Genomic DNA, 19,125 nt, shown 5'->3' with positions numbered 1-19,125 from the left:
CACATGCACACACACACACACGCACACGCACACCCACACGCACACAAACACACACAATTGTACACGCATGTGCCACACATTAATGCACACACACTTTCTAATTTAACTAAACAGTATGTATCTTATGTTTAGGGGACACGAAGGATTCAGTTACACTGAGAGCAAACACGTATTTGGGCGTTAGAAATTCCATGCTGTTTCTTTTCGTCATTTTACTATTCAGGAGATCAAAGTGGAAGAAGAGTACCAGACCCCAGAGGCTGTGGAGGAGGTTCTATTGGAGGCGCTGTCCAGAGCCATAGACAAGATGAGAGAAGAGAACCCTGGGAGGAAGAATGTCACGGCCGACTTCTACAGATGGTCTTGTAAGATTTCCGGAATTCCCTGAAGAAATATTTGTCGTGCTGATTAATATATCTTCCCCCTTTGCTTGTAGAAACGTGTAATATGGTAAGCTCTGATGTGATAATATGCCACGATATTTTGTAGTATCGTATGGCTTGGTGTGGAATGTACGATTATGGTATGGTATGGTATGGTATGGTATGGTATGGTATGAATATACCTGTAGTTTCAACACACCAATAGTATTTGAAGATTTGAAATAGTGAGCCCGTAAGTGATAATTAAGGTACTGGCTATTTAGAATTGAATTCTCAATGGAGGTCATGTCTCTGAACGAATATATTCGGACAGTTATGAACGCTATATCGGACTCGAACATCTGTGAGTTTTGCTTCGTTGATTCTCCACATTGTTGTAAGAGTGATTAAATGCAGTACACATTTAAAGGAAATCTGTATGTCTGTAACATAAATGATTAAGCTAACAAAATAAAATAAACTATAAGGAACAAAAGAGTTGGTGTAACATTACTTTTCTAAGGTTAAAGTGTCATAGATGGCAGCTGTTCGCCAGAAAGGGCATCATCTTTTCAATAATAACTATAACTAAAACGAACACTTTCAAAATATTCATAGAAATCTCTACTGAGATAAGAGAAACAATCTTTTCGACGCAAACAAGATTTTTTTAAAAAAGATGTACACCTCTGGATATTCAAAAAGTAGAAATTTCATATGCACAAACGTTTTAAAATTGCTTTGTTCAGCATACAACCACTCGATAAACAACAAACTGAAATGTTACCACCATGCTTATGTCTCTGTCAAACAATTTAAAAAATTACCCTAACAAAACAAACAACAACAAAACTTTGTGGTGAAAAGATCTTTTATGAAAAACACCTCAGTACTTAAAAAACAAGCTGGTAAAGGACGTTTTTAACTTATACCATTATGTATTCCTTTCTCATCACTTCCAGCTGTGGTGAAAGAGGTGGAGGAGGGAATCCTTCACTGCTACAGTCCTCGTAGTGACACACTGTGCCTCATGATGGACGTCGACCAGGCGAAAGACGAGCCAGGTGCAAACAGCTCCCCCATCAAACGACTCCGTCACAATGTCCACAAGCACTACAGGCAGTACGCTAGTATGGGAAACCTGGTTAACTTCAAGACTGGAAAGAAGACATTGACATATTTGAGGTACGATCCTTTTTATTTTTCGTCAACAGTTGCAAATATTTTCAAGTGTCTCAAAGAGACGTTGGGGGCTCTCGTGGCCTAGAGGTTAAGGTGTTGGCCTCTCATTCAAAGGTCCCGGTTTCGAATCCGGGTAGCGACCGAAAAATGTTCTTCTCTAAAATTGTCACCATTCACCTCCCTTCCAGCTCTCTAGCAATGTTCTGTTGTCTGCTTTCAATTCCACTTTCTGCCCCCACCCCCTCACCTCCTTTGCCCCCCCCCCCCTCTGGGCTCCTGACTCTTTCTGCAGCCTTTCTACTGCTACTCCCTGGCTCCTTCTTACTGTTGTCTTTCTGCCACACCCCTGATCTTCTGGTAGGAAAGATCTACACCTAGCCTTTTCGGACAAGGGCGAAAAATCTCGGAGGGCCCGTGTGCAAGTTGCGCACGTTAAAGATCCCTTGGTGGTCTAAAATCGATAAGAGTAGTCTTCGGCCGCCACCCGGGCAAAATTCAAAATTTCCTACCAACGGAAAATATTAGGTGTGTCCCGCGCGCTCATATGATCTAAGCAGTTGTGAGCGCCGTAAAACACTTTACAAAAACAAAAAATAACAAAGAGACGTTGCAATTTTATTTCTTTTTTCAGTAATGTGCTCAACTGTTTTAAAAGAAAGGGTAATATGAAAAGAAGTTCGTTGACAAAAGAACTAGAAATTTTGTCTAAAAACAGTTTTTAGAAATTATAAAATGGTCTTTCTTGTAATTAGCTGACTGAATCCTAGCAAAAAAAAACATACCCCCCCCCCTTGCAAAATGAACTCGTCAGCCAGCATTGTTCTACAGCAAAAAGTGTCAGATATGCCTTTTACAGAATATAGTGCAGCCACTATTGCAACTATCTTTACTTACTTTTCAGCTTTATTTGATTTTCAATAACTATCCTTCTCCTTTCTCAATCCAATTGGATGTCTTGTTTCCTTCGCTTGTTTGTATCTGTTGTGTGTTTGTTTGTTAATATGTGTTTTATTTTGCTGAAGAGGGGTTTCAAAGTTTTGTCAGAAACCTCACTCCTAAGTTTAACTAATTACACTTTCTGTCCTTCTGCAGGTCACTAGCCGATACCTTTATCGCAGGAGTAGCCTCCCTGCTCAAAGCCCAGATGAGACAACGAGAGTATGACGTGGCCCAGCAGCTCACAGAGGGATCTGAGGCTATCCAGCACGTGCGGATTGCTCACAGCGAGTCTGATAACTGCAAAGGAAACGACGCAACTCTTGAACAAGTCAAATCTTTGCTAGATTTAAGCAAATCAGATTCAAAGATCGTGCTCTTGTGTGGTAAAAGTGGCACAGGGAAGACTTCCTTAGCCGCACAGATAGCTAGGTCCGCCGTCATGTGGGAGCCCAGGAGGAAGGTTGTGTTTAGATGTCTTGGTATGACCCTGCGGTCTTCCAGCCTCTTCCGTGTCCTGGAGAGTCTGACCAAGCAGCTGAGCTTTGTGTATTCTCTGGCATTAGAATTACCCGTGGATCTTACATCACAGGAAGCTGTGTCTTTGTTCTGTTCTACGCTGAAGTCGATCAGTGAAAAGCGTACACTGTGCGGTGATTTATTGTTGGTGCTGGATCAAATCGACCGATTGCCAGATCTGGAGGTTCATTTCCTTCTTTGCATTTTAAACTCTCTTGGAGAAGGGATTAGCCTTGTTCTTACACTGCAAAGTCCACATGAACTTTTGAATGTACTCAAGTCTCATCCATCGGTGAAGAACGTGAAGTTACTTTACATGAACAAAGTAGAAATCACAGAGTGTGTGACAAGTAATCTACATGCTTCTAAACGTATCGTGACAACTGACCAACTTCATCAAGCTTTGAAAACTCTTCCCAGAGACCCAATTCCAGTCTACGCCCAGCTTCTCTTACATTTGCTCAAACTGTGGCCCTCCCATTCCCTCCCTGAATTTGAAAAATTCAAAAACGACCCACAGTCAGATTGTAAGGCGTTATTGGCATCCATCGAGGGTGACCTGGGAAAAGCCTTTTCCCGCCACGCCCTGTCATTTCTCGCCACAGCAAGACATGGCCTGGCCGCCTACGAACTCCTCCATCTTCTCTCTACAGACGCAGACATTCTTAATGAAATCAAGGAAGAGAACGGTGACGAGATGAGCGTTGTGGAGGGGTTTCCATATCAGCTGCAATTGTCTAAACTGGTCTCAAGGCTAGGGAAATTTCTTGTGGAGGTTAAGATAGAAGGCGAAAGCGTGTATAGAGTCATGTGTCAGCCTTTGATAGATTGCATCAAGTCAAGGTACATGAGCGAAAGGTTCTCCCAAAGTGTCCACCTTCGTTTGGCAAACTTCTTCCAGTTCATTAGAAGAGGCCTTTTGCTGAGCTCCCGTGATATCTCAGAGCAGAAGCATCAGCGTTTATCTAAGTACCACTGGCGCACACTTCGCTGTGTCCCTTTCCATCTCTGCTTTATCTCATCTAGTACAGCAGAGGTATGGTCAGCTCTGAAAGAGAAGGTATTCTTCAATTTTGCCTGGTTGGTCAACGCGGTGTATTCAGGGTTCTTCAATGATCTGTTGGATGACATCACGTTCGCCCTGGATGTGGTAAGTCTTGACCCAGATATTCAGTACCTGCGACAGCTCCTTCTCTCTGTTCGGCACACCGTCATACACAACCCGACGTCGTTGGCTGCTGTGTTCTCCAGCCAGAAGGTCGATGACCTTCACAACATGAAGGACAGCGTCAAATCTGTGGTAGAAGAAGCCAGAGTCTGGTTGAAGCAGGTACATCTCCAGGCTTTGGTCCCTGTGTCGTACACTTCTGACAAAACCTCCAGGCTTCTGGTCAAGGAGAACGGCATCTTCGGCGTGAAAGCTCTCACGTCTGTGGGAGACACAGGTACTCTGTTGGTGCAGAGAGACAAGTCTCTACTTCGGCATAACGTACTAACCTGTGAGGAAATGCCCCTGGCCACTCTCACGGATGACATCATCAGCTTCCACATATGCGGTGACGAAAACGTCTGTGTCTTAGTGAGAAAAGAAACATCCACACTTCAGCTTGAGGTATTCAGTCTTGAAAAAGGAAGACATCTAAAGTCGATTTCCCTTGGAGATCGTCCTCTTCTGTGGCTTGATATTCGAACCCCGAACACTTCTTTCTTCGCCAACGATACCGCTATTAAGAGCCTTGATTTAAATCGAGGAGTCATTACTAACATTATCAGCTGGCAGCAATCATTCACTGCAGCGTGTATATCTACTAGCAAACCGGAGAGGGTGATCACTGTCAATGTTGATAAGAAAACGACAATCGATTATGCTCCAGTGAAAAACGTGTCTGCGTTCAAAGAACTTACTCTGCGGAACGAAATCCCAAACAAACATTGTTGTATCTTGAAGTCTACAAAGGATGGAAAGTACATTGTTCACGTGACCGAGAGACAGGCTTTGGTGGTGGAAGCCTCCATGTTTAAAGTGCATGAAACCTTTTCTTTAAACGGCTTGCCTATTGTGATGGCAGAGTTCTCGCGAAGTCACGAACACCTTTTCCTTGCCTACGCAAACTGCGCCATCACCTGTCACATACTCTATTCTGGAACAGAGGCCATGAACACCAAACTCAAACCAAAGCCTAAACCTCGTGTTTATACGTCACACACGGCAGCGCGGCAATCTAGAATGTCTCCAAGAACAGGCGGCTCTGCGAGAATGATAGCTGAAACGGATACGATTATCTCCATGTTAACATCCGAGGACGACCATTTCCTCATCTGCGGAACTCGGTTAGGGCATGCGTATGTCATTCATGTTCCCACCGGTCAACAGTTAGTGGACATAACCACTGGCCAAAAATCTATCAACACATTGATCTTTTTGACTGACCGTGGACACTTCCAACACCTTATCACAGGCGACTCAATGGGGAATGCGTTACACTGGAATCTGCGTCCTTTGATCAAGTGAGTACTTAATATTGTTTTAAATTTTTAAAACCTTACTGCGCACAGCATAAGTCGTTTCGAAATCAAGATAGAGCGCTTGTTCTGTCTCCAGGACTCATGCACGACAGGAAAAGAAATAACATTTCTCGGGAGTGCAGGGAGGACTTGGGACCAAATTCAGATTCAAATCTTAATCTGCCTCTTGTCTGTCAAGTTCTCAACCCACTGCCCACAGGCAAAGTGAGCACTAACCAAGACGAGGTACTCACATCTTATTAAAAGGAGGCAGGTGACAATTTTTCGGCATAGACAATGTTAAAAACTGTGTGCTCACCAGACTACAGTGTTATTGAACACTTGAAGATTGTATGAATGACTCATGTTTAAAATCCTGCAGTTTTCGGTTGACACCGCAATAGATTTACAAAAGTCACAAAACGTGTTATAAGCGTTTTCCCTTTTAAAGAGTTCCACGTTCCACTGACAAAGAATATGGTACCGGCCTGGATAATACAAATTGTTTCTCTGATAACTGGTTACCTCCCTGCCCGCAGTCAGCATACTGGATGGCTTGAAACCAGAAGAAAAACCTAATCAGTCAGTGTTACCTTGCTTTTAGTATCGGGAACAGTCCCCTGCTTAACCACACACTCACAGACACATACATACACACATACTCCCTCCCCCCCCCCACACACACACACGGGGGCGCGTGCACACACACACACACACACACACACACACACACACACATACACACACATACACACACACACACACACACACACACACACACAAAGACACACACACACACACACACACACATGTAAATTAAAAGTAAATACATTCTTTCAAGGCGTTGTCAGTTCACTGCAGGATGCGGCCCACCAATAATGACCTCCACTCTGTTTTATCGGATGTTTTCCGTATCAGGTTGTAACCAAGAACTCCCTGATGTCATTTTGCCAGCTTCTTTCTGATCTTCCTCTCGATCGTTTTCCAGTTTTTGGTCTCCATTCAGTGCATCATTTTGTCCGTGTGATATCCTTCGTTCTACCAATATGACCATCCCATTTTTATTTTTGTCGGAGTATACATTTGGAGATGTCTGCCACTCCTGTTTCCCTTCGTATTTTTATGTGCTCTTTTTATTTCGCATTCTTATACCAGCATAGCATTGCTCTTTGTGTTGAAAAAGTGGTCTAATGTCTTTATGATATTCCTGGTAATTTGCTAGGTTTAACAACCACGGCTTATTACTGAGTCAAGGCACTGATTCAAAACTTGTCACTTTAGTGATACCAACAGATTTGGAACTGTAAATATTTCCCTGTCTCTTTCAAAGCAACCACAAGCCGCGTGTATCCTTGTTTTCACCCCAGTGTTTGTTCCCTCTTCCATTCTTATTGGGTGGCCCAAGTCTATGTGAGACAGCGTAGTGAAATCAGGCGCTCGTCAAAATAATGAAGTGCAAGAAATCTGCATTTTTTGGGCCGGTGGGCAATTTTTTTTCTAATTAATTAAGGTCCATTTAAAACATATTTCTATTTCGATTATACTGTAAAATGTTGATTTAAGGCACAACAATGTAAATTTGCAGTCTCCGTATTACCTGTATTACCTGTCCTGGGCAACAACGTCATTGCACACCGGGCAGGTCCATAAGTGCTCAGTCCCCCCCCCCCCTCCCCCCGCCCCAGCACCAAAGCCCGCAAGGTATCCAAACTGATTGTTCAGGTGGCTGTCTGATTATGGCGACGTCTTTCCTTTCCAGGTAATCGTTCCTTTCTTCCTTCTCCCCTCTCTATCCCCATTTCCCACATCCTAATGATTTCGTGGTGTTCTGCTGTCTCCCTGTCTTCCTCATCCCGCAACTTTTCCTCCAGGGTTTTCAACACTTCTCCTTTGTCAAATTTCGCCTCACCATCAACCACGGCACTTCCTGCCAGTCTATCAGCCTCCTCATTGCGCTTCACTCCATAGTGCAGTCTCTACGGACTCTCAAACTTTGGAAGTCGCGAAACTTTGGCGGCCATATTCTCGCTAATTTTACTCCTGAAACCAGGCGACCCCCACCTCCTTCAATTGCAAATATCTCTACTTCTATTCATGATAGATGAGTATTTTTTCTGCGAAAGCAAGACAAATAAACAAGCTTTATAATAATACTAATAACTCCACATGTCCAGAAATTGACGGCGAATTATTCTACCGCGTCGTGACACATATGCATTCTGCCACTTTTTCAATGTTTTTGTCGTTGTTGTTTTATCTTTTTTTTTACAGCAACCGTTTTGACAGCTTTGTAAGTGCATTTCAGACGGTTTTTGTGGGTAGCTTCACCATTGCCTGATCTAAGCTATGGTTCACCCGAAACACTTCTCATTTTGCTTCAGATTTAGTAAGACAACAGCGACTAGACTTCTTTTATTTCGTAGAGGTTTTACTGCATAAAGTCCTATAAACGTCAAGGTGGGGATGCCAACAGAGATGTCGTTACAGGGAATCGGGCTTACTCTGCTCACCTCTCTAGCTTCAACAGCACAAAGTCTGCTTCGACTATCAATGGCAAGGCATCCGTAAAGAGCAGATCACAAGAGCGTGACAAACAAACATACAAAAGAAGATAGTAAAGATTAAGAAAGAAAAAGCAGCAGTTTCACGTTGCCGTTCAGGCACAGTTATAAACATGAAATTGGTGAATTAGTACATTAATTTTATATTTAAAAAAACAAACTATTTTGCCATTTCAGCGGTGTATTTGCGTGCTACTGCTACATCCTCAGTTCATCTGTTACTTCTATAAATGGAATCAGAAGTTATCATAACTGTTATATTTCTTGACTACACACCGTTCTATTTTACCGGCCAAACCAAATAGATCGACATGCACTATAAACATCTGCTTTTTAATTTACAGCCTGGAATGCTGTTTATGAGTTGAATGTTATGTCTGTCTGATTTTTGCCCCAGACTCCCGGTGTCAATCTGCTGGGCGAAAAAAATTGTCGTAACCGAGTGCGAATTTATTGACATGCATCGATATATGATTTATACACACAATATTATATATATATATATATATATATATATATATATATATATATATATATATATATATATATATATGTATATTATATTGTGTGAAAAATTATATATATATTTTTATCTGTATAGATTAATGAAAATATATAATGTATATATTTTCATATACAATGTATAATATAATAAATAATATATAGTTATATCTGTATATCTATATATGTGTCTCTGTCTCTCTGTCTCTCCCTCTCTGTATATATATATATATATATATATATATATATATATATATATATATATATATATATATATATATATATATATATATATATATACTTTTAAAATTAATTTTTGTTTGTTTGGTGTTTTTGTTGGCTTTATATTCCTATTTTAAGCGTAAGCGAATGTCCTTGGAATAAACCGGGTGAGACATTTATTCTAAACAAGTTATTAGATACGTCTTTTGTTGTGTTTTGATACCGTACACCGTTTAAATCCTGCACACAGCAGCTTAGCGTATTGAGCTCTGGGCATTCGTGCGTTGAAAAGTAACGGAATGTTTAGTGAAGAGCGTGATTAAATCGTGAGGAAACCAAGTGAAACGTTGTCCTTTACGGAAATACCTCATGACATTCTGCTGTGAACTGCGCTTGACGTCGCTAGTTATTTCACATAAATACCTTGACTTTGACACGACTTTCAGAAGGCGGAGATTTTGGGAAAAGAGGGAAGAGGGAGGGGAAAGGGGGAGACTACCAGGAATGACAGTTATCCTCCTGCATCAGTAACGTTTTTTAAAGTACATTTAAAACCTTCACTAGAGCAAATGAGGTTGTAAAGAAACATAATAATAAGCCTGTTTATAAAGAGAAGACGATAGCAGACACATTGAGACCGATTGAAATTTAGTTGTCTAAAATTCTCTTTGAAATGAACACATTTCCCGGCATAGGATGGAGATGGCGTGCACAATTTAACTGACCCGTGACTGTTCACCTATACAGCAAGGATCTGCAGCCTACGTGTTCAGAATGTCATCTTGGATTTTCCCTTTCTCTTTTTTTCCTATTAGTGGATCTAGAATCTAGTACGTTAATTTCAATATCACATTCTCGTATTTAAACCGGTATTCAATTATAGTTTTCTCACCCCCCCCCCCTTCCGCGACCCATCTTTAGTTTTCGTAAGAGTTTTACGGCACTTGCAACACAATAAGGTCATATAAGTGCCGAAGATTAGAGGCGTTACAAGAGAGTAACAAACACAAAAAAGAAGGAGGGGAGATAAAGACGATAGATGTTTGATAGGAAAGAAGGAGCAAACCACACCAGAGCACCCGCCAACTTTAAAAGAATTAGTAGATCCTAGTCACTGTCCACTGATTCTCGGGTATAAGATAATATGTGACTGTATTTGATCTAGATCTAGATCTACTTCCAGCTGCACACAATGATGATTACTAAAAAGGGAACAGGGTTCACCTATACTACAAACAATCTGGAAACAAAATTCCCCATACAGTTTGTAGTTGCACTTTTCGATTGCAGCTGAACTTTACAGCTGTAGATGCCCTTTACGATCGATTTGTAGCTGCACTTTACGAAAGCAAAACACAAAAAATAAATGAAAGGGTGAATGACAGGGTGAGCGAATAAGCCCAAACCCGCTCACCTATTTCTGTCTTGAGACAGGTCACTGATTTATATTGAAACTATTTCCGGGTTAGGGATAACAACGGGATGATGACGTATAATTTACGTTCCATCGATCTGATTCTCAGCGTGGTTCTAATTTTCAGCTAGATTTAGGTCAAAGGTTGAAGCGAGTCAGCGCAGTAGTTCTCATTAAGATACTATTCATGCCCTGCCAGCCTGCGACCGAGACAGCTGTGCAAAGCTAGGGAAAATGTCTATAATCACTTGTCGTAAATTAAACAAAGGGACTTTTATGCGAAATGTGTAACAGCTCTGCAGGGGGCAGCTGTGTGAATCAATTAATTGATTCCGGTCAACATTGAACAAATTTAACCCTATCTTAAAGATAGACAGAATGAGCATTAAATGAATCCAGTATCTAGTTTATTGACCAAAACAAATTCACACCCAGTTTATAACAGATAACTGATAAATCAAACTTATGGAAAATTGCTTGTTGACACCTATACACAGTTGTACAAAAGCAAAATCTTCAGATAGATAGATAGATAGATAGATAGATAGATAGATAGATAGATAGATAGATAGATAGCAAAATATTAAGTCCCTGTTCCATCTAAATTCTGCATCATATCAGCTGGCTTTGACGGTGCCAGCACGTCGCCATAGTTCTGAATTCACCATTTACACAAATCATACTAATATCGTGTTCCATACTGTTGCCCATGTCTGTTGTATTTTAAATAGTGTGACAGTCTACTAGACCAATGCGTCACAATACCAAACGGAGAGGAGGATAATGTTCCAGGACGGACGATATGGTATTCTTTTCCCACTCGGTTCGGACATCCGATTTTCACGTGATAGTGCATCTGCACCACAAATACAAAATAAACCTATTTCTTTCAAGGACATTTAAATACATACTTCCCATAATACAGACTATTAATTGCCATATGTTAGGCCTACAGCAGGAGAACGTAATAGCGTTTGTTCATAACTTCAATTTTCATAATCATAATATCATAATCAAATTGTTTGTGTGCAGCAAGTATGTAAGCTATTCTAACACGAACACGTTCCTCTTGCATTTATAAAGATTTCAAAAGCTGTCTACAGAAACTTCAAATTCTCAAAGGAGAAAGAAAGTGAGGGTCTGTATTATTTCATATTTATGCTAATAAATAATGGAATTTGGTGTAAAGTCAATGTATGGAAGAAGAAATCGAAAAGTCGTCCCTATGCGGCCCCAGGTCTATTCAAACCTTTTTAACAAGAAGGGCGGAGCGCATACGAAAACCTGTACTCTATGGTATTGTAACAATGGCTGGCACAGTGAAAAAGATCAAGGTCAGCACATAAAAGTATATTTAATTCTTTCAAGTGTGTGTGTAGATCACATTTACAAATTCTGTATCAACTGTTTGTACAGTTTAACTCATTTTAGACCGCACACGTTAGCGTTCTTTCCCTGTTCCCCGACGCATTTTGAGGAGGCAGCATTCTGATGGATAAGGTAAAGCTCGACTCAAATTGATTCCTGCCCTTAGAGGAACGCAGGATAAAGAAATATACAATACCTTATTTCAGTCTCTAGTTAACGACAATCTACTTCTCAGGCAAACCAGGCTACTTCTCCAGCCTTACATTCTGGATGAAGACCTCTACAAAGAGGAAGAAGCCAAGTTAGAACTGGACGCTTATCATCGCACCTTCGAAGCTAAGCGGAACAACAGGGTGTTCCTCAACGGCCCGGACATTGCAGCGTTTTACACCAATCCCCCAGAGGACACGCTACACGTTCTGATGGAGCTGGACCCCGCTTTTGCAGTACAACAGGACTGGGAGATGTCTGGTAAGAGCGAGGCAAAAAAAAAAAGCAGGGGTAAATTGTAATTGTATAAGTTAAATGGCCTTTGAAACATTGTAAGAAGAGGTGTGATCTCCAAATAATAAATATAATTTCCATCTCCAATCGCACCAAGCGAAATGGGAAGTGTCGATTAAAGTGCATTCTAAATTATAAAAAATTTGCTAATGCAGCGATAATCAAACGTCTTCTACAGTTACAATATTTAAAAACTGACAATACAAACTCCCCATAGCAGGTGGCACGTATAAACCATCATCATTCTAGAAAGAGGCAATCGAGTACAGATTTACTCCTGCGGTCTCAAAGGTTCAGTTTCTGCTTGAGTTTGAACCCTACTCCAAGGCACAGCTGAATCTTCTGTGGTGCATGTTTTATCATCTGCTTTTTATCTCCATTTTCTGCAACCCCTCTTCTCTGGACTCCTGGCTCTTTCTACTGCTACTCCTGCCTCTTACTTACTGTTAGGGTTGGTAAGATCGAACATTTAGCCTTCTCGGAAAAGAGCAAAAAAATGTCGAAGGTTCCGTGTGCAAGTTGCGCACGTTAAGAGTAGGCTTTGGCCGCCTCCTGGGCAAAATTCAAAATTCATTCCTATCAAACTGAAAAAGCTTAATGTGTCTTGCGCGGTGATAAGACCTTATGCAGTTGCAAGCGTTGTAAACACTTACTAAAAGTAAACACTAATGGACTTTGCTCTGTGGTCTATTTTAGCTGCGATCAATCCCGGGTTAACGGATGGGCATGTAAGAAGACTTGACACAAGTGTCACAAAGGTAAAATTGAAGATAAAACAAAGGAAAAGTAGCACCCTTATTCCGAAACGGACATTCAACAAATGGTGCACACCTCTAGTTGGTGGGAAAAGGGGAAAAGGGATTAATCAGATGCCCCTCTCCATCCCCCCCCCCCAAAAAAAAAGAAAAAGAAAAAAGAGTAGGGGCGTTCTTTTAGAGGCTAGTCTTTATTTTTTCGCTGAAAAGCTCTCATAAATCAGTCAACACTGAAACAGAAACGGTAGCAAACAACCAGTACTAAAACTATTGCATTTGAATTTACGAGTATACCATGAAAGAACACCTAAATCACCAGTAATCATTATGTTTTGTTTCACCGTATCATTATCTCTACACTGCCAATGAGGTTTTGAAAGAAAGTAAGAGAAGGAGATTTCCTTTGATAAGATTATCATGGGCACCGAATACATCATGTCTTCTCTTTGAGAAGGTTTACCTTCTATTTCACATCAACAGATCACTTCAATGGTGAAACACTAGGCTCAGGAGTAAGTGTAACGAAGTCGGGGGTTGAATAAAGAAAGGGCAAAGACTATTCGCTGAAGTACACGTATAAAATATTTTCGTGTGTACAGTTCAATATTTATATGAGTTGAACCGTTTACTGCTCAATTGGTCTATCTGTGACTTTTTGAATCTATCTGACTCACCATGTCCAGTCCTTTCATCACTATTGACAATTCATTAGTCTGGGTTGATATTCCAAGGGTTTTTACGAATCCGTTCGTCATGTGGAAAAATGGGAAAAAGTGTATCACTACTATAAAAAAAAATCTACATCAAAGATCTTTAAGATAAAATAAGATAAGATACACCTTTATAGTCCAGATCCTGGAATATTGGTTTGGTGTTTCACCACGTACACACATACACACACATGCACTCATACGCACAAGCACACACACACTCTCTCTCTCTCTCTCACACACACACACACACATACACACACACACACACACAAACACACACGCACACACAAACATGCGCACATACGCAGTATACTTGCACTCACAAACAGGTTTACAGTCATATGCATAATGCAAATGAACAGTAATATTAACAATAATAATATTAAGCTAGATACATACGCAGTATTCAGATTGTAACTCAATGGTTTTCTGAGGCATGCTCTAAGGTCATATGAATACTTATAACAAGATGATTAATATGGAAGAAGTTTGATGGATGATGGTAAGAATGGCCTTCTGTATCTTTCTTTGTTACAGATCAGAAGGCTAGGTCTTTTACTTCTGACTGATATTTTTATTTGAAGGAACACGGGATGTTTATTGTCCAGAGAGATGTAATTAATTTTTCTAGTTCAAGATGTGTCACGCTTCTACTCCCTGTACCAATAAACTGAGATATATCTTGCGAACAGTGAATGCGAACAAACTTTATTCTGTTTGAAAAAGGAAAGAAATTGTTTTAATCAGCATCGCTGGCAAAACATGTATTATTGTACGTACATTTCTGTACAAACTTCACAAAAAGGAAATGAGTTATTGCCTACCTACAGATATGCACAGTAAAGGATCCAAAACTGAGCTAAAAACCCCAAGTCTTATTGATAATCCATCCTCATTGAAAACGATTTTGCAAACATGAAAATCAGACCTTTCCCGTTGATTTGTAAAAAAAATTTGAAGCCGTGAACGCTATTGGCTTCCAAACAAAAGATAGAGGTGAAAACAGCTGTTTGACTTCTATTGCAGCCCCAACAATTACCTAGAGATTGAGTCTTCTTTGAGGAGAAAACTACAGGCTTTGTGGTGGGTCCCTGGCGCATTATAGCCTCGGCGTTGGGCCCTCCTTTGTGGGTGTGCCTGAATGCAACAGCTGTGGAGGAAAAAATCTTGGACATGCTAATACATGTCACGGCTTTTGCGAAACAGCACAACTCTGGTGCGTGTATATAGAGGCAAAGCTCAGCTCAAAAGCTGATGAGATGGCGGCCAGGAGAAAAATCGTACACGTTGACACGTGTAGTGACTTTCTTCTCCAGGGAACAAAGAGGTTATATATTATAATACCAAATTATTACCTCCTTGTCCAGGAATGCCAGGTCAATCTTTATTAATCTCGAAGAAAGAGTCTTGGTTGTTTACTTGTTTGATAAAAAATTTGGATAGAAGTAATTTTTTTACCGGTTAATAATTGGGATTTCGTTGTCAATGGATGGCAATGGTCATTTAGTATTATTTCCGCTTTTTTAAAGATTCAAAGATATTTATGTCTCCACAAATATTCTTATTCTTTCTGATGCTTTTCCGATAAATTTACTTACTTTTTATTATGTGGTATAATCCCAAATTGCTACAAGAGCAAGATGTACCACATCAAAGCTTCTGTTGAGGAATATAGGATTGAATGATCTACGTTTCCTAAAAAATTACAATCTCTGATTTACATCAGGGTTTTTTTCAAGTTTAAAGACTCACTCTCACTACCCCCCCCCCCCTCCCCCTTCTCTCTGTGTCTGCCTCTGTCTCTATCTGACCCTGTATCTCTTTCGCTGTCTCCTTCTCCCTCTTTCTCTCAGTCTCTTTCCCTGTCTCTCTCCTCTCTCTCTCCCCCTCTCTTCCTCTCTCTCTCTCTCCCTCTCTCTCTCTCTCTCTCTCTCTCTCTCTCTCTCTCTCTCTCTCTCTCTCTCTCTCTCTCTCTCTTTCGGACCAAGAACACCGTAAAGATCAACCTGACAATTTGCAAGAAACCTGGCCAAATTGCGTGATACGTTATTTTTCTACAGTACGATCCAAAAAAGTGCTAAACGTTGTTCCTAGACTTTTGGTTGTCAATTTAGATTTTCCTGTATAAGACCATCACATTTAGAAAAAAAAGTAGAATTGCCCAATCTCGAACATCCCAGTCCTAAAGTTCCGCCACGAAAGAAATAAACATTAACTCCCTGTCGTCCACCTCCCTCCCCTACCTCTCCCATGTCTTCAACATTATACAACAAACAAAGCTGTACGGATCATGAATCTGACGTTCATCAGTTTTAGGTGGAAACTATCCGCAGTGTAACTCATTTCGAGAGCGGAACCCAAGTTGCTCTCCATCAGGACTCTTTAAGTTTACTTGTCGGCTGCTGCATTGCTGCTTAATCGCGGTCTGTGGCTAAGATATAGTTAGGCCCTGGTGTTATAGCACGTGGAAAGTGTTAGTTTGATTCCCCATATTAGTATCTTAGTCTTTCTGCTGAGATCTCTGGGTAGATAAAATAAATAAGTAGATAAAGTAAATAAGCTTAATCGTGTCAGTGAGCGTGCAAAACATGATTTGTAACCATCAGAGACTACAGCAGAAAAAACCCACAACAGCTGTTGGGGGATGCAGAGATATTATATTCAGCAACCATGTACACGTTGATAGATGGTGAGGGCGCTGCATGTGCCCCAAGGGACCAAGATGGCAAACTGGGGTGAGCTGACGAGCCACGAGGGTTGATATTGGGAAATTGTTTCAGGAGGCTCAATCTGGTCGAGCTGGATGATACGAGACGTTTGTTGTTACCGTTTTGCTGATGTGATACCACTTGCATTTGGTAGAAGGATGGCATCTTTTCTTGGTAATCAATGAGACTGCTGTGTCTGTTGAGTCCCCCCCCCCTCTCTCTCTATTTATCTATCTCCGTTTTCCAGTGTCTGTGGTATTATAGTTTAGGATCTTGGTCATCGCACGCAAAAGAGTCCCGAGTCCCGGGTAAGGACGTTTGGTTTATCGATTACATTTGCCTTTCTGCTGGCGTGTTGTTCTCCACTAAGCTCGGGTTGTCTGTGATAGGCAGATTCACAACGGCCTGGTTTCTACATGATCTATATTGTATTGATGTGGACATCGAATATTTACAGTTAAATCATTTACCAGCTCCTTTACAAACCGATCCTTCATTAATCTGGCTTAACAGAAAGTAGGACACGGAAACCTTGCAGTAATTACCTTTTTCGAGTCTAGCCGAGCTCTTGAAAATTCACGGAATAACAAGACTTAGGTCTTTATGTAATAACTTTTGACTTTAACATTTTTGTTCACCTAAACCTCACTGGCATTTTTATCAGTCTTCTCACTTCATGAAATGTATAACATTAATTGGCCTTTCGTCGACATCGTTTTCGTCTTCGACTCATTATTCATGTTAAAAACATATTATGTTCTTTTGTTTTGCGCTAAATTTTCAAGCTTTTTCAAGTCAAGATTTTCACAGACAATAAAATAATATACTCTTCTAAACCACTTGTAATTTAAGCTGTTGTAATGGAGTTTTCGTAAAACATGCAGCTTTCTCAAATTTATTATGCCTCTGATTAAGGAAAACGGATTAGGATATTAATTCAATTTGATCCTAAAGTGCAATATTTGGTTTATATTACTCTCACGTCTAATTAAAGCAAGTAGTTTTCTATTGTATCTCGAATATCTATTAGCTTACGCTGACATTGAAATGGAGAGACTTTCCGTTTCAAAATTTTACGAAATTGATTTTAGATCTCGAACTCGTCGGGCTCCATAAAAGTGCATAAATTATTTTTTTTTGGTTGCTATTTTTAATTTTGCCTCCCTTCGGGTCGATCTGGGCGCACGTTCTTTCAACTTCTATCTTTTTCTCTCTCTCTCCCCCCCCCCCCCCCCCCGTCTCTCTCCATGTGTATCTATAAGCTTGTCTGTCTGCCACGTTTTCTATTTGTCTGTCTGTTTATCTATCTGTCTGCCACTCTGTCTCTGTGTCTTCCCGCCTCCTCCGTTTTCTTTTCTGGTTTTCCTGCGTAATAGAGAGAAAGATAGACAAATAGATAGAAAGATAGATACGAGACAGACAGACAGACAGACAGACAGACAGACAGACAGACAGACAGACAGACAGACAGACAGACAGACAGACAGGCAGACAGACAGGCAGACAGACAGACATATAGATAGATAGATGGATGGATGGATGGATGGATTGATGGATAGATAGATAGATGGATGAATGGAAGGATGAATGGATGGATGGATGGATGGATGGATGGATGGATTGATGGATGGATGGATGGATCGATGGATGGATGGATGGATGGGTGGATGGATGGATGGATGGATAGATAGATAGATAGATAGATAGATAGATAGATAGATAGATAGATAGATAGATAGGTAGATAGATGGATAGGTAGATAGATGGATATTTAGATGGATAGTTAGACTATTCACACATTGAAGCATTTACACGATCCTATCAGATTGCACACTTTCACATGTTTTGCTCATGCAGTTTGAACATTGATTTTTCTCTTTTATGAATAAAATCCATTAATCTCACATTCACATACTGTGCCTAATTCTATTTATATGTTTATATGATGTGAGCAAGATTTGCGCCCAAACATCATATAAACATATATTTTAAAAATATTATGAAGGTCACCGAGGCTGCTATTACTATCCAGAAATGACCCTTTGTTGCAAGGAATTCCAATTTGCACCAGCGGGTAATTTAGAGTCAGTCATAAAAATAATGATAAGCTAAAGAAAGGTGAAAAAGCGTGATTTTATTTGTCACTTACCATGGTCTTATTTTTATGTTGTCAATTTTAAAAACCTTAATAAATAAACAGTAATGGCGAATGTATTTCCTCACGAATGAGCTCAATGATTTATTCTTCTTTTCATCCAAATTACATTACAAGAAAAATGTTTCCAATTACAAGCAAGCGTGCCATTGTTAATCATCCAGCAATGTTACTCAATGTAAGGTTACTGCAACATTCTTGTCGCTGTAAAGAACGTGCACTTTTATTATTTAAAGTTTTCACGGAATTCATATACATGATCCCCTCTGATGTTGTCGTTTTCTTTTTCTTTCTTTTGTTTTTTTTCCAGCTAAATTCAAACTCTAACAGTGATACAATATTCCCAGACCTATTAACAAATAATATACGATTTTGCCTTATCAGCACAGATGATCTATGGAGCATGAAAAGAGTAGTGAATTACCTTGGGCCGATTTTAAATAGAGGGTGTCTGAAAAAGTGGGCCTATTTGTAGATCTGTAACCTGGGGATATATGCACCAATTTCAACGAAACTTTGAACAAACAAAATTTAACCATGGGGGCGTCATATGTTTTACTTGAAGAAAACAATATACCTATTCCAACCACATTTGAGTTACTCTAAGCATACAACTTTACAATCACTTAAAAACCATTGTAATCTGTATTTGTGCGTTAAAGAACACCTATTCAAAGTACAATGTTTCCTTTGGAATTTTTATTTTCGAGGGGGGTGGGG

At 40.2% G+C, this 19,125-nt stretch overlaps 1 protein-coding gene across 1 annotated transcript in view; it reads left to right on the top strand.

Moving 5' to 3' along the window:
• Positions 1-223: 223 nt before the first annotated feature.
• LOC101854180 overlaps positions 224-19,125 on the top strand; it is a gene marked incomplete at its 5' end in the record, with an annotated part of 29,755 nt that continues 10,853 nt past the window's right edge. The window contains 4 exon segments of the mRNA XM_013084843.2: positions 224-365; positions 1,325-1,547; positions 2,637-5,507; positions 11,806-12,041. Of these exon segments, the coding sequence (XP_012940297.2) occupies positions 308-365; positions 1,325-1,547; positions 2,637-5,507; positions 11,806-12,041 (3,388 nt within the window).

The sequence above is a fragment of the Aplysia californica genome, unplaced genomic scaffold (assembly GCF_000002075.1).
Source record: "Aplysia californica isolate F4 #8 unplaced genomic scaffold, AplCal3.0 scaffold00321, whole genome shotgun sequence".
Taxonomy (NCBI): Eukaryota; Metazoa; Mollusca; class Gastropoda; order Aplysiida; family Aplysiidae; genus Aplysia; species Aplysia californica.
This window is presented reverse-complemented; position numbering and strand designations above follow the sequence as displayed.